General features: G+C 44.6%; 1 protein-coding gene across 12 annotated transcripts in view; it reads right to left on the bottom strand.

The window, feature by feature from the left end:
- The window catches only part of PROM1 (prominin 1), a 117,786-nt gene that overhangs the window by 46,776 nt on the left and 54,855 nt on the right, over positions 1 to 16,155 (bottom strand). For 8 of the 12 annotated variants that reach the window (XM_077934444.1, XM_077934442.1, XM_077934437.1 and 5 more), the window contains 4 exons: positions 12,182 to 12,208; positions 7,578 to 7,783; positions 2,446 to 2,566; positions 498 to 561 (listed from right to left, as the gene is read on the bottom strand). In XM_077934444.1, the coding sequence (XP_077790570.1) occupies positions 498 to 561; positions 2,446 to 2,566; positions 7,578 to 7,783; positions 12,182 to 12,208 (418 nt within the window). The remainder of the gene's footprint in view (positions 1 to 497; positions 562 to 2,445; positions 2,567 to 7,577; positions 7,784 to 12,181; positions 12,209 to 16,155) is intronic. The other 4 variants (XM_077934446.1, XM_077934440.1, XM_077934441.1 and 1 more) reach the window with 2 other exon arrangements.

Genomic DNA, 16,155 nt, shown 5'->3' with positions numbered 1-16,155 from the left:
CTAAGGAACACACACAGAATCCCTTCTTTAAAAAGCAGATAAGAATTTACTTTTCTAGCTGAAACTGAGCACGACTGGAGCAAAGCAATGCTAATGTTGCTTCATTATATTCAATGTTAGTCGCAGGTGGAATAGACTGACAGGAATTGATGGACTCGAGTAACTTTACGTCCAATGTGTTTTCAATGGGTTTACTCCAGGTAACTTCGCTGGATATTACCCAAATAATTTTTCTTGGTGTTTAACATAATCCACTTACAACCACAAGTTTGTTTCAGATCTTGGTAATAACCTAGGTTCGTTCTGTTAACACATAAACCTGCTATTTTAATACTTCAGTATTTTCTTGGTTATTATAACTTGTATTTAGAATTTATATGATGTATTTCAGCTGTAATGTTTCCAAATTTCATGCAGGGGAGCTGAGATTGAGAGAACAGTGGTTTCCCTAAGGAAAGTTTTATGTATTCCAATGAAATGTTGTTGATTATACTTACTATTAAGGTCAGAAAGTGCTTTCTTCTTGGTAGTGTCATACTGACTCACCAAATAGTCAATTTGCTGCAAGATAAAATAATTAATAGTTTAAATGTTACTTTTTATACATATAGAAGAACACCCCAATACATATCAGCAGCAAGCTCCTTTCTACAGTTTATTCCATTTTGGGACAAGGTGTTCTCTAATGTATGTACTAATTAGACAGCCTTGATTATTCTGTTGAGTGGCTTTCTGAACACCTGAAGAGGCGGCAAGAAATCAAGAACAACTATAGGTTTGGCTTCTATAAAAAGGTTGTCCTCCACAACAACCAGTCTGATCTTGGAAACGCATTCTGCAACCTAAAACACATCCAAGAATAACTGCTTTATGCAGTAAGCTTACTTATATAGTAAGTAACTATATAGTTCTATCAAACATCATAGCTGTCAACTTACAGATTTGAAAATAAGGGACCAGCAGCCAAAATAAGGGATTTTTGGAGCACAGGTATGCTCAACTTCTGAGCCCTTCCGAGCCAAAGGCAGAAAGCCCAGCCAGCAGCCAAACAAAGCCTCAAGCGGTGGTTTCCACAGCGCAGCAACCCAGCAAAGGGGATGCAGCAAGGAAAACCACCGTCACCTCTCCGCTGGGAAGCGCTGAGCAAAGGTGAGTCCCCAGGCAACGCGGCCGATTTGATCGGCACAAGGCATGCAAGCTCCACCCCCCAGTCGTTCTTAGACTCCTTATTGGGTGAGCAACGCAGCCAAGCAACACAGTTGGCCGGCAAGGAGGGAGGGAGAGGAGCTGCTTCCTTTGAAACCCGGGAAATTTAAGGGACATCATCAATAAGGGACAGCAGTGGGACAGAGCGCTGGGATAAGGGGCTTTCCCGCCAAATAAGGGACGGTTGACAGCTATGTCCAACATATGTACACCACACCAAAACAAGCTGTATTGGTTTTCCAGTTGCCATGGGCATATACAATCTTTTAGAAAGGTAAATAAAAGCTTGAACTTTTTTCTGCATCTGGTGTTTGCTGGCAAAGATTCCTCTGGAATGTGAAGGGTGAACTCAACACCTTTGATGATGCTGTGGACACCAGAAATGGTCCCAAGCTCTGTCTGAAGGAGGGTGACCTTCATTCTGTGAAGGAATGGTCAGGCTCCCATCCTCATGTTGGAATGAAGTGGTACACATTTCTGACTCAGCCAATCACGTGTTGGCTTGGGGGTGCTGTCAGTGTGTGTGCAGCAGCATCAGGAGGGTGGAGTCAACCCACACATTCCCCCCAGGCCCTTTTGTGAGTTGTAAATAATAATAATAATAATAATAATAATAATAATAATAATAATAATTTATTTATACCCTGCCCATCTGGCTGAGTTTCCCCAGCCACTCTGGGTGGCTCCCAATCAAGTGTTAAAAACAGTACAGCATTAAATATTAAAAACTTCCCTGAACAGGGCTGCCTTCAGATGTCTTTTAAAGATAGGATAGCTGCTTATTTCCTTCACATCTGAAGGGAGGTTGTTCCACAGGGTGGGCGCCACTACCAAGAAGGCCCTCTGTCAAAAATAAGGTTTGTTCTTGGATAAGGAACAAAAATAAGGTTTGTTTTTGGATAGGGAGCTTACAGCTTGCCTGGTGCGAGACAAACTGTGAACCCAGGTTCAGACAGAACACTAAGCCAAACCATGACTTGGCTCACAAAGTAGCACTAGCAGCCGAACCAGGAGGGGGAGAAAAACCAGACACGTTCATTTCTGGGAGCCCATACATTTGCATAGTCACACTAAGGAATTGTTTGGCTTGGTGTTACTTGCAAACCGACTCATGGTGCTCATACTGTGAGCACAAGCCACTGTTTGATATAATGTCTGAAATCTGCAATTTTGCTATGTGCATTACTGCTGTGCCCACTTTCTTTCTTAATTGCTATAACGAAGAAAGTATCACTTTACCCCAGGTGTCTCATTCAGGAAAATCCGCAGGTCTTTGAAATTACTGTTCACCAGCTTCCTTGCTCCTCTGACTTGACTTGTGAGGTGCTGGTTAGCAGCATAAGCAAAAAGAACACCAATACTATGTGTAGAAGGGGAGGGAAAGCGAAGATTTTACTTTACCGTCACCAAATAGTTCTAGTTTCAAATCAGAGTAAAACTATTAACATCTACAAAAAGAACAATATCTGATGAAGAACACAAAAATGCAAGTTCAAACTTCCAAGACACAATCCATTGTTAACCATTATGTGGTGTCAGAGAAGTAGCTGGGACAGAGTTAACTGGACATTTGTGCCAATTATTTAACCAGAATAGTTTTAACTTCAACTTGTCAGACATATGTGTGTATTTCCAGTTCCCAAGAATGCATAGGCTAAAGACTAGCAAACTAAAAGAGGATGTTAAGACAACTGGGAAGTTGCCATGATTCTCGTAACAGCTCTCATTGTGCTAAGTCAACATGAACTGCCACTTCTTAATGGATCTGTCACAACACGGGCACAACATGCACATATCCAGATATATTCAACCAGATTTTGCAAAATTGTTTTCCGTGATGTATTTTGTCACAATCTGGGCACACTAAAGCATTCGCTCAAATGGAAAGCTTGAGAGCTATACATAAACAGCAACAAAATTAGTGGAAAATGTTTTGCTATCCGGAATAAGTAAGCTTTTCTTTAAAGGACATAGGGACTTAAAATATGGACTTGTAGTGGTCCACAAATTCAGCTTAATAATTCCTTTGTAAGCCCTCAAGGTACAGAATAGCAGAGAAGCCTGTGTCCTTAGGTCAACTCAACCCATTTATTTTTAATCACGACGATTCCTCCCATCTTCAGGTGAAAGGAGAAATTGTGTCTATAGGTCAAGGGGTACAAGAAATGAACAGCTTATCCCTCTCTCTGATATAGCCTGGCAGGATGGGGATGAAGACATCTCTTACGTTCTGATCTAGAGTTGCAAGAAGAAGTCACCTCTGGAAAAAGCCTTGACATGATTTCGTAGCTTCTCATATGTACCGTATTTTTCGCTCTATAGGGCGCATCGGCCCATTGGGCGCACCTAGGTTTTTTTTGGGTGAAATAAAGGGGGGGAATATTTCCCCCCCCAGCGCGGGGTGGGGCAGGGGAAGCCCGAGCTTCCCTCGACCCCAGCCCCCAGAACAGGCTGCTATCCGCAAGCCTTGGGAGCCCGGCGGGAGTTCCCGCCAATCTCCCAAGGCTTGCGGATAGCTTCCTGAAGCCTGGAGAGTGAGAGGGGTCGGCGCTGCATTCGCTCCATAGGACGCACACACATTTCCCCTTCATTTTTGGAGGGGGGAAAGTGCATCCTATAGAGTGAAAAATACGGTACTTTGAATCTAACAGGGTACAACTTGCTATGAACTAAAGCACATGGATTGGCCCAGAATTTTTTTTTTTTTAAAGCTGTCCAATTGGCTTGTCTGGCATCAGCTGCTTAGACCTGCCTCACAATGTTTCATGTAACCTCCTATCCAACTTGTGGGCTTCTAACGGCTGGAAATGATGGCACAATAGATAGACTTTGGTAAGATTCAGCAAAGACTCTTATGTGGGGCTGTGCTCTGCGGATTCCACTATCTCAAGATGATTTGGCAGAAGGCAGAGACTTGGGCACAGAACTGGACACCTACAAGGGTAAGCAATGCTTTCCAGTTTCGCTGCCTGCACAGTCTGTACTGGGGGTTATTATCTATTCTTGGCTGCTCTAAAAAGGAAAACATTTCACAATGGACAGTCAGATGAAAAGTGTATTTCCAATTCACATGGCTAGAATTACAGTAACAACTATGTCCTCTGGAGGCGATTGTTTCGGTCTTTGTGCTCACACTACAAAAAGGTAATAGCTCAATGCACCATGAAGGTTTTCTGTTTGCAAAACTTTGATAATTTCTCATTTTGAGCCTCTCCAACAGAGTGGGAAAAACACTTTACAAAAATGAGGAAAACCAGTCACCCCACTGATCACATTTATGAAGACTATTAAACCGAGTTCTCCTTCATGTTTGGTGATATGAAAAGCAAACTTTAGCTTAACATTCCTTAATAAAGAGATGACTAGACCTTGCTTTCCCATCGCACTTTGAGAAGCCAACTGGCCCATGCACAAGCACAAGATTTCATTAAATATATAAAATGTTTCCATATACAGTACATGTTCAGCAAACAGGTGGTGGGCGCACATACTCTGGTATGGCGACCCAAGTGCCAATTACTGGGGTGTGGGGGGTGTGGAGAGAGACAGAAATCCTGCCTCTGCCCCAAATCGGTGTGGGATGTGATCCATGAGAGGAAGTCAAGTATAATATTCCTTGTAATGCTAGAGAAAACATGTTTGGTCCAGCCAGTCGAAACTTCCTGTTCCTCCTGGCTGGAGCATCCTTCCTTTTGCATGTGATAGAAAGTGGGCGTGACCTTACCTGTCCAGGTTACAAAAGGCCGAGTCACGCAGCACACTTCCCTCTTTTTTGACCTCTTTCTTTGTTTGACCAGCTTTTAGCTAGGGCTGCCCTGCTAGCTCTCAGCTAGCAGAAGCACTAGGATTATTCCCCCATATGAGGTAGATCCACATGTACATATTTCTAACTAAGTCTGCCTTCAGGAATCCAACTGTGAACTGATGTGAGTAAACTTCTTTTATGGACTTTGAATAAGATTGTGGTGTCTTTATTCTTTTAAGAGGGATTCAAGGGAATTTACCAGGAACGTACAATTCAATCTGAGACGGATTGAATTGTACAATAGTGAGAGGCTCACACGAGCCTGCAACCAGCTATCTGCTGTGCATGTAAGAAGGGGAATGTAACTCTGCTACAGAAAGGAACTTGCTAGTGCAAGTTAGGAAGGATATTAATAAATAATATATCCTCTCCTGACATCCTGAACATTCCCACAATCAGCACAAGGGCAGGACTGAGAAGAAAAGACATACCCAGAAGCCTCTTTTCTGGCAACAACTGCCCTTGTGGAAGGGGAACAAAATATTTTCAATAAGCCTGCTTAATGTTCAAGGGTTCTGGCTCCCTTCCACCAGAAGCCAAAGGCTCCTACATGTGTGTTTACTCACTCAAAGACAGCAGACTATGGGGCTACAATTGGAAAGACCCCCTTTCCATGCGTCCTTGTAAACCACAAATGTACCCTTTATTCTCTTCCGTACAAGATAATGGAAACCACTTGCTTCTTTTAGATGAAAACAAAGAGCTACAATTAGACAAAATGTTGAGGATTGTGTGAATATACGTGCATAACCCTTGATATCTGTTTCCAAAACTCTGGTGAACGAAAGGAGAAGAACAGAGGACATTTTAGGAATGTTCCCGACTGTAGCCCTGGACAGAGGTAGCCCACAGAGGTTAATGGGAATCAATTGTGTTTAAGAGACAAAATGAGCAGAGCTGCTCATTTCCGTTAGAGACAGACAGGCTGTCCTTGGTTCCTATTGGACTGGCTCAGAAATGAGTTAAGACCATTACCCAAAAACTGGTAAACAGTTTGGTTCATCACCTTAAGTCCAGCACTGAACAGGATGCTAGGTGAACCAACATAATATGGCCTGTGGGTCACCTGTGGACCACAATCTACTTTCTGCCCACATGACTCAAGGTGACTGAAAGTTCAAACCAGGGTTTAATTCTGGAATCCTGATTCAGCTCCATCAACCATAAAGCACTATATATTGCTAAGTTAGGCTGTGTTGCCCACACTGGGAAACATGTTATGTTAGAGAGTACAGTCTAGTCATGAAGGGGCCAGGGGTTCTGACCGCTTCTAGCTCATAAGGAAAAGGCAGGATCAAGCTTCGCATTGCCCATCCTCAGCAACAAAACGGATACATTCAGAATGAAAACGGAAGCAGCCTATTGTTCAAGAAAGCTATGACGTACAAACTTAAAATTGATGCAGGTATGATACACTGATTTTGCAGTGAAAAAGCTAGCACAGGCAGTTCTTATTAAAAAAAATGGCAAAAGCCTTGGGCGCTCAGTTCCAGAACAATAATCATAGAGAGAAGCTGTATGGTCAGCAGTCTCACATGATGTTATTCTCTTCTGTATTGTACCACTGTAGGCTTCACCTGGGGGACTGACTGAATTACCGTCTCCTCACATTCAAATCCTACATAAACAACATGAGCTATCCTAGAACCTTTTCCTTGGCAATGCTAGTTTTGCTATTGCAGAGTGGGAATGCATTAAAAGATAGATTTGAGGGGGACCCCACTAAACCCTGGAAATTAATAAACTGTAGGATTTTGATTAATTGGGATATGGATGAAAGTACAAACTGGAGAGCTGTGTCAGACAAGGAATCCCAGGGCTGACTTATGCAAACCAGTCTGGCTGGACTCCTGAAGAGCAAATCATATTGATGGGCCATCTGAGAAGAATCCTTTGCCCTGGGGAGACTGATGGGGCCAGGGTAACTGGGTGTGAGATGACAGGAAAAGGGAGTTTTTCAGTAAGGTGTTCCGGGAAGAAGAAAGAATGGGATCCATCTTGGGCAGGCTGGCTGAAGGCTCGCTGGGACTGCAAGATGGCTTGGACTCCAGGGCTTCACTGTTGTGGGAGACAAACTCCTTTTGAAATGACCATGCTGTAAGATCTGGACTCCCTCCGTGTGGACCGAAGGTGTAAATAGGTGAATAAACCATATTTCTTAAAGCATGACAGTCTCTGCCGTGTCTCAGTTCTCCAAAGTAACACAGACCCTGGGTGAGTGCCTGGAATCCCCTGGAATCTGGCAGAGAGTGGGGGGTGGCTTTTGTAACAATATTCTATATCCTCAACTATCATTAGTACAAAGTGGTACATTCTAACAACTAAACACATCCGATGGGCTTGCTGATCCTGTAGCTTGGCTCCAGATCTTTCAGTATAGTTATGCAGTCAGCCTGTGGGCATCAAACAGAGTGGCTCCCTTTTAATTAGTGACTTTTATCTCCCTTAAACTTGCGCACACTATTCCCAGCCCAATAAAAACTCCATAAATAATAAACCAGACTTAACCCACCTTGCTTATATGGCAAAGCAAAATTCACACTGTGAGCAGCCTGGCTATACTTGCCTGATGATTAAAGCGGCAACGAAAAGTACTGTAGCAAAGCAGCCCCTCTGGCAGTCCGCATTTTTCTTCTGTCTTTGGTGCATTTCCCCACCACAGTTCTCACAGCAACGGCACATGCAGAAGCAAAGCCCCACCAGAGGCAGCAACAGAACAAACAGCACTCCCAGAGCAGCAGAGACTATAAAACCGATCTCATAGTAAACTGCCTGCAATGCGGACAGAAACAATAGCAAAAGCAGATATATTATAACTGAGATTCACATGGCAGACATCGTTTCAAAACCAAACTCAGACTACATGCCGGAGGAAAAGAATTGTGCGATGAAAGGGGCTGAATGGTGCCTTGACTAACTAAATCAGCACGCTGGATGGAAGTACAACTTTTGCCCAATTGGAGAGGCACTGTGCAGTATTGATCCGGCTTTCCTCAGCTAAAGGAACTGACATCATCCCAAGGGATGAATGATGCACATTCCCGGATGCAGCCCACACTACAGAGGAGAGCTGCCGGAAATCTCTAGCAGCAGCATAATCCCATTCTTGAGCTGCAACTGTCCAAACTGGAACATAGGGTACTAGAAAATTATTAACTAGGATATCCTGGAGTTGCAAAGAAGAATCCTTCCCATTGTTCTGGAAAATGATAAAAACGATACATTTGTTAGTCCAAGAAAGAAGCGAGCTGGCAGTTCTAATTTGGAGGCCAGGAAGGACACCGCTGCACTAAGTGTCCCGTCCCCCCCGAAATACACTTTGAAAAGTTGCCTGGGTTAGGAGTTCTTGTAGTGCACACTGTAGTGCTGCAAAAAGGGACACAGTCTGGAAAATCCTACATTAAACCAACAGTTCTCAAAGGGAGTCATGCCTAAAGGTTTTCTTGACTGATACAAGACTATGTGCTTTCTGCACTAAAAACCCCCCTGAGTTTTGCAAGTTTTTAAACAGAGGTTGGATGTCCATCTGTCATGGGTGCTTTAGCTGAGATTCCTGCATCGAGGATTGGACTAGATGATGCATGGGTCCCTTTCAACTATATGATTCTACTCAATCATAGATTTAACACAACTTCTCTTATTTTGCCTAATTTAATCTGCTTCCGCTAGTTGTAGCAAGACACACTACGGCGCCATCCTTGACCATTGGCGATCCTAGTCAGCAACCCTCCCCAGGTTATGAGGACCAATGCAAGACATAAAAAGGTAAAGGTAAAGGGACCCCTGACCATTAGGTCCAGTTGTGTCCGACTCTGGGGTTGCGGCGCTCATCTTGCTTTACTGGCCGAGGGAGCTGGCATTCAGCTTCTGGGTCATGTGGCCAGCATGACTAAGCCGCTTCTGGCGAGCCAGAGCAGCGCACAGAAATGCCGTTTACCTTCCCGCCAGAGCGGTACCTATTTATCTACTTGCACTTTGACGTGCTTTTGAACTGCTAGGTTGGCAGGAGCAGGGACCGAGCAATGGGAGCTTACCCCATCGCGGGGATTCGAACCACCGACCTTCTGATCGGCAAGTCCTAGGCTCTGTGGTTTAACCCACGTCCCAATGCAAGACATAGGTAAGGTAAAGGTACCCCTGCCCGTACGGGCCAGTTGTGTCCGACTCTAGGGTTGTGTGCCCATCTGACTTAAGAGGCCGGGGGCCAGCGCTGTCCGGAGACACTTCCGGGTCACATGGCCAGCGTGACGAAGCTGCTCTGGCGAGCCAGCACCAGCGCAGCACACGGAAACGCCGTTTACCTTCCCGCTATAAAGCGGTACCTATTTATCTACTTGCACTTAGGGGTGCTTTCAAACTGCTAGGTGGGCAGGAGCTGGGACCGAAAGACGGGAGCTCACCCCGCCGCGGGGATTCGAACCGCCGACCATGCGATCGGCAAGTCCTAGGCACTGAGGTTTTACCCACAGCGCCACCCACGTCCCTTAATGCAAGACATAGGGCTGGTTTATTTCATACTTGTGAACATTCCTTTGCTCCTTCAAGCCTGTTCCCTCTGAAGCAACCCCACATGCACGCATGTGGTTGAGGAGCTAATTAACAAAATGTTAAGAGTAAATTAGCTCTAGAAAGGAAAAGCGCTGCAGAGCAGAACTCCACACTGAAACCACTCTGGGCTGTTTTCTGACATTCCACACAATTGCAATAATGTACTTCAGCATAAACTTAAGCCAGCATGGGTGTTGCTGCCTCTGCAGTTTCCCCCCACATCAGTTCAGGTGTAAATGGATCCACCCACATGGCTCGTTCTTTGGCATTTACCTGCCTTTAGAGGTACACTGCTTATGTGGTATGTAAAATACAGGATCCAGATCAGCACTTTTAGAAATAATCTAAAACAGCATGAAAGCAACTGTAGAGGTAGCAAGAGCCACACTAGTACAGCTCAGCAGTGCGTAAAGGGATTTCAAGTAAGAGACAGAAATAGGAACTCAAGAGTACTGCAGTTTAAGCACTAGGAATGGAAATATCCCTACAAATAGAACTGCAACCATGAGGAAAGGTAGCTGGATGCCTTGAAGCCAAGCACTGGTGTGCACTTCTTGCACACATAAATAAGAACGCCTGGGAAGAACTTGGGATCACAGAAGAAACTCATCTTAAGGTCAGAAGAGAATAAACTTCACACAATGAAATTAGCTTAGGGAATTCGCAACTGGAAGACGTGATGGTGACCTCTGCCTTAGTAGCTTTATGAAAGGGGCTAGACATTGTTTGCTGTCAGCTATGACAGCACTATACAATTTGTGGGATAACCAGCCTCTTATAACCAACATCTTACGTCTAAATAATGCATGAAGGAGCTCATACCATAGAGTAAGCTGTCCTGCCCGGTTTAGTGAGGTCACTTCCCCTGGCCTTGGGAGGAAATGAGCAATCAGACCTATTTTTTCAACCTTCAGTCTACCTGACAAGCTCAGCATGTGAGGAGGTCTGAGCTGGTTGCTCCAAGCTCACACTGCATGGCTCTCACAAGCCACTCTTGAGTTCCTATACCAATAATTTAGGACTTTTCACCAATCTAACTAAGCCTAGTTTTACTGCATGTGCAACTTTCTGAAGCACGTCAATCTGACCTTTGAAGAGGGAAACTTTGGAACTCACTTTAAAGGGCTCCTTTACAGCCTATATTTCCACACTTTGCTGAATATTTTTTCCTGAATTCTCCTTTTTATATACCTATTTTTCCTTGAACGAAACAAAACTCAGGATGTTCCATTGCTGGGCAAGAAACAGCAGGGGAAAGCCAATGCCTTCATATGCTACTTGTAGACTTTGTGGAAGCATCTGGCTGGTCACAGCTGAAAACCTTGAAGCTGGTCTAGACCATAGCTGTCAACTTTTCCCTTTTCTTGCGAGGAATCCTATTCGGAATAAAGGAATTTCCCTTTAAAGAAGGGAAACGTTGACAGCTATGGTCTAGACAATGGGTAGGCAAACTAAGGCCCAGGGGCCGGATCCAGTCCAATCGCCTTCTCAATCTGGCCAAGGACAGTCCAGGAATCAGCGTGTTTTTACATGAGCAGAATGTATGCTTTTATTGAAAATGCATCTCTGGGTTATTTGTGGGGCATAGGAATTCGTTCATACAGTATATATTTTTCAAAATATAGTCTGGCCCCCCACAAGGTCTGAGGAACAGTGGACCGGCCCCCTGCTGAAAAAGTTTGCTGACCCCTGGTCTAGACAAACCGTTGATCTAGCAGGAGACCAGCATGTTCTGAAGACCCTTCCTTGATTTTTGATGCCAGCTGGGCAGTGCTTTGTCCTCGTGACTATTCTGTGAATCGCTTTAATTTACCAACTTGGAAAATGTTTTTGTTTTGTAGATTACTTGGCTTCTCTCCCCCTGCTATTACACATTTGTGAGTGCCCGCTTATTACAAGCACAGAGGGAGAAGAGCAGTCGGACACCTTCCTCCAGGGCTCGTTGCAAGCCAGTTTCCCACCAGCTACATTTACTCATGCTCCAGTTCTACTCCCAGTGAATCTGCTTCAGATCCCCCCATTTCCTCAATGAAAATAGCTCTAAGTGCAAACAACTGCAACACATGGCCATTTATACCAGTGACCTAATTACAGTAACAAGGAGAGTTAAGGGTTTTTGTTAGATAGCGGGAAATGGGAATGTTAGGTTCCTTATGAAAACCACAACAAAATATATCAACTAACCAAATTAACAATTCTGAAAATGCTCCACCTAAAATGTTAGAACCCATGACCAGAAGAGGTTACATGTTAGTTAAGATAGGCTTGCCATACGTCAGGAAAATTCCTGACATGTCCTAATTTTCAGATCTAAAAATGGCGTCGGGGGGAATTTTGCCGAATTGGTGAAATGTCTGGGAAAACCAGGATGTACGGCATCACGATGGAAAAAACAGCAGAAACAGTTCCAAAAGCTTAAAATCACTATGGGGGGGTAGGTTTCCCCCCAAAAGCTCAACAATTTGGGTTTGTTCCCCCCGCAAAAAATTTTGGTGTGGTCTCCTAGAAAAAGCTCAACACCTGCAGGTGTCAGGAATTTTACTTTTTGAAATATGGCAACCCTAGTTGAGAATATATATTTTTCCAAACAAAGTGTGCATTGGAAACAATAAGAGTTTTTACCTGAAGGGTGAGGACAACATTTTCTGGCTGTGGAAGTCAAGGCAGATGGAAAGTATATATGATGCAGAGGCAGCATGCATAAAAAGAATGCAGGTGAGCAATAAATTAAGCACCCAAAGACAATGTTTATGTTGCCCATCAAAGTAAAAAAAAAAAACAATGCACAAGGTCAGTAAGCAGTTTAGCACATCAGGTATTCACACACAAAACCATGATGCAGTGTAGTTCCAGAGGCATCTTGCCAATTTTGCAAAATCAAATGGTTTAGGATTTTCATGGTTTTTACTTATTTGTATTCAATTTACCCGGTGCTATACCAGCTGCACTGGCTCCCTGTGAGGTACAGGATCAGGTTTAAGGTGCTGGTTTTAACCTTTAAAGCTCTATACGGCCTAGGACCCTCGTACCTACGGGACCGCCTCTCCTGGTATGTCCCACAGAGGAACTTACGGTCTTCAAACAAAAACATCCTGAAGGTCCCAGGCCACAGAGAGGTTAGGCTGGCCTCAACTAGAGCCAGGGCTTTTTCGGCTGTGGCTCCAATCTGGTGGAACGCTCTGTCCCAAGAGACTAGGGCCCTGCAGGACTTGACATCTTTCCGCAGGGCCTGCAAGACAGAGCTGTTCCACCAGGCCTTTGGCCAAGGCACAGCCTGACCCCCTCCTTTGGCAATCTTCACAGAACTTTAGCCTAATGGTTGCCATCAATTTGAGTTGAATTAATTTTATAGTGAAATGATTTTAGAATGTTGTACTATTTTATTGTTGTTAGCCGCCCTGAGCTACAAAACATTTTTATTACTGTTTGGACTACTGTTTTCCATCACAAAAGTGGTGGAATTTATTTATTTTTACACCCTGAAGAACGTTACACTTAAGTCTGCAATCCTAACCCCATTTATCTGGGAGTAAGTCCCATTGAATTCAACAGGACTTGCTTCTGAATAAACACGGTTACGTAAGACGTGTTGTTTACCACCTTTAAAACTGCACAACCTTATCTAGGGAATTGAATTCCCTGTGGTATTTAATCGAAGCAGCTGGGCAAATGGAGCAGCAAACTGCTGTTTGCCTCAAACCAGGGAAGGAATCACCTTGCACGAGGAGAGGTGTTAAGTAGAAGGAAGAGTCAGAATTTGAAGTGAGGGTGATGTTCAGTTGTGCAAGCAGCATGCTACACACACACACAACAGCACATGTGCACAGGTCTTGATGTTCTGAGAAAGTCACTCTTTATCAAGGGCATCTTTTGTGTTTGACCCTATTGTCTGGCTTGGGAAAATCTCCCCCTTCCCTTCCCAGTCGTGGTGGTAGTGATGAAGGCACAAAGGGTGATTTGTCCCCTTCTGTCTCTGGAATAGTGCACCAGGGCACGAAGCCTGGACACTAGGAGAGGTGTTGCTCTTCTGTGATTCCTTGAGTTTTAAACCGCACAGCACTGAAACCCAGTGCATCAGGAAAAAAGGAAAAAATGGAGCAAAGAGACAAACTTTCCTCCTCTATTTGTTTATCCAAGCTAGGGAGAATTCAGTGACTTCACAAGCTCACTTATCATTTAATGCAGGCTTTTACAAATTTCTGAAGTCTGTATCAAGCCTGGATATTGGGAAACTTCCAATAATGGTTTCTTTTCCACAAAGCACAACCAGACAGGAGACAAGTATATTATAGCTATTTGCAGCAGCATACACTGTAATGGGACAGAGATTCTTACCTGACTTTGTGATAGGAATTTTGAGGTCTTAGATATATGTTAAATGTTCATAAGTGTACCAACCAAGCGCGTACATAGATCAGCACAGGAAGACCAACCTGGAACCATTTTGATTCCTAAACTGAGTAAATGTTTTCTCTACAAGGTCAAAATGGGAAACCTCCCCATTGCCTCTTTCCTCACAAATCCTGTCTTAAGGACACATTTAAGATATGATTAGGGTGTGAGCCTGTGACCTGGCCCAGGAACTAAGTATTTATCACTGCAAAAGAATGGCCAGGCTCCCCAGGCAATCCAATCAAGTAACCTGCCAGACAGGAGATAAACAACAACAGGAGAAAAACAACATTCAAATTTCTGTTTTAGACCACCTTTTCTGTGATGTAGGTGTGATGTATCTGAGGGGTGGTCTTAGGTTACACCCCTTCTGTGATGTATGTATGATGTTTCTGGGGGTGGTCTTGATCTACAGGATGGGAATTTCAAAAGTCTTTATAAGGCCTTGCATGCCATTTTTCTGGGTCCCTCCTCTCTCCTGCGGGTGAGGGGAGCACCCTGTTGCAACAGATCAATAAAGATCAAGCCTACAGGCTGCTTTGCTTCTCAATATTCTCTGGTTGGCCTCTGTTATCTTCTCCTACCAATTGGGAACCTATGTAAGGACTCTATATGGGCTCTTGGATACCCCATAAGGGAAAAGGGCAAATTTTTGTTTACAACAACTTTCAAGCAGGTAAGCCACTGCTGCTTACTGGGAGAGGCAGCGGCAAGCCAGTGGTGAGCGTGGTGCAGACACAGCAGCAGGGCCAATCTGATGGCATGTTGATACTGCGTCAGCCTGCCCACCACCTAGCATGGTAAGCAGCAGCAACTGATTTGCCTGGAGGTCAGGTAAGCCTCTCTGTCCCACTGCACTGCTTGCTACTGGCCAGTTGTACAAACCCCAACGCAATTTGAGCCAAGAGTTCATCAGGAGATAGACTGTCAAAAGAAGAAGAAATCTAGGTCTGCCATACATCCGGACATTACCGGGATTTCAAAGGTGGAATTGACGTCCAGTGGGGATTTCCAAAAGGTGGTGCTTTGTCCTGGCAAGTCAATTGAAAGTTCACCTTTTTTTTTGCATTTTTGTTTTTTAAGAAGCTCCGGCAACCTGAAGGAATCACAACTATTACTATTTCCTACCTACAAAACTTTTCAAAAGGAGCCCGTGATTTACTGACTCCAGCACTGATGGTTAAAAACACCTGAATGATGCTGTGATTGATACAACCAGCATTATTAAGTTTATCAAGTGATTTTCTCTCTTTGTTTTGCATGACGCAATTCGAGTTGCCTTCTTTCCAAAATAACAAAAAAAAGCCCTCAAAGGTTTGAAAGCTGCAGCCACTGCTCATGACCATGCCTTTCTGCAGTCATAATTACTATCTTCTGATTAGTCAGAATGGGTGAATACATCTACAGCTGTGGGCTTCCAAAATTACAGGTAGTTTTTCACCCGAAACAAGCACTTAAATGCTCTTTGAAAAGGTAAAAGGACTGGTTCAGTTCAGAAGTCACTGTACCAATCAGAAACCATGGTTTGGCAATCAGAAGCACCTCTGTGTGCACCTCCCCTCCCTACCGCCATGTGTGATAACCATAGTTTGCTGGGAAGGCAAAATTGAACAAACAATGGCTTGCTAGCTAAAGACTGCCTACAAACCGGGAACTGAAGGAGGTGCATAAACCCACAGCACTTATTCCAATCACCAAGTAAGAATCAACTACCGTATTTTTCGCTCTATAGGACACACTTTTCCCCCTCCAAAAATAAAGGGGAAATGTGTGTGCGTCCTATGGAGCGAATGCAGGCTCCTTGGCTTCAGCGATAGCAATGGGAAGCCTCCGAAACGCAGAGGGAGCACTCCCTCCATGCTCCGGAGGCTTCACGTTGCTTTCGCTGAAGCCCGGAGAGCGAGAGGGGTCGGTGCGCACTGACCCCTCTTGCTCTCCAGGCTTCAAGCAGCTATCCGCAAGCCTTCGGAGCGCAGCAGGAGTTCCCCCCGCACTCCGAAGGCTTGCGGATAGCAGCCTGCAGCCTGAAGCCCGGGGAACGCAACGCCAACTCGCGCTGCGCTCCCCGGGCTTCAGGCAGATATCCGCAAGCCTTCGGAGCACGCCCCCAGCCCTGCAAGCTCCAGGAGCGGCGGCAAGGCTGTACGCAACCTTGCCGTGGCTTCCGGACCTGGCTAAAAACGAAGCCAAGACAGGAAGCGGGA

This window comes from Podarcis muralis, chromosome 9, assembly GCF_964188315.1.
Source record: "Podarcis muralis chromosome 9, rPodMur119.hap1.1, whole genome shotgun sequence".
Lineage (NCBI taxonomy): Eukaryota > Metazoa > Chordata > Lepidosauria > Squamata > Lacertidae > Podarcis > Podarcis muralis.
Note: the sequence above shows the minus strand (reverse complement) of the source record. Positions and strands in the feature narration are given on the sequence as shown.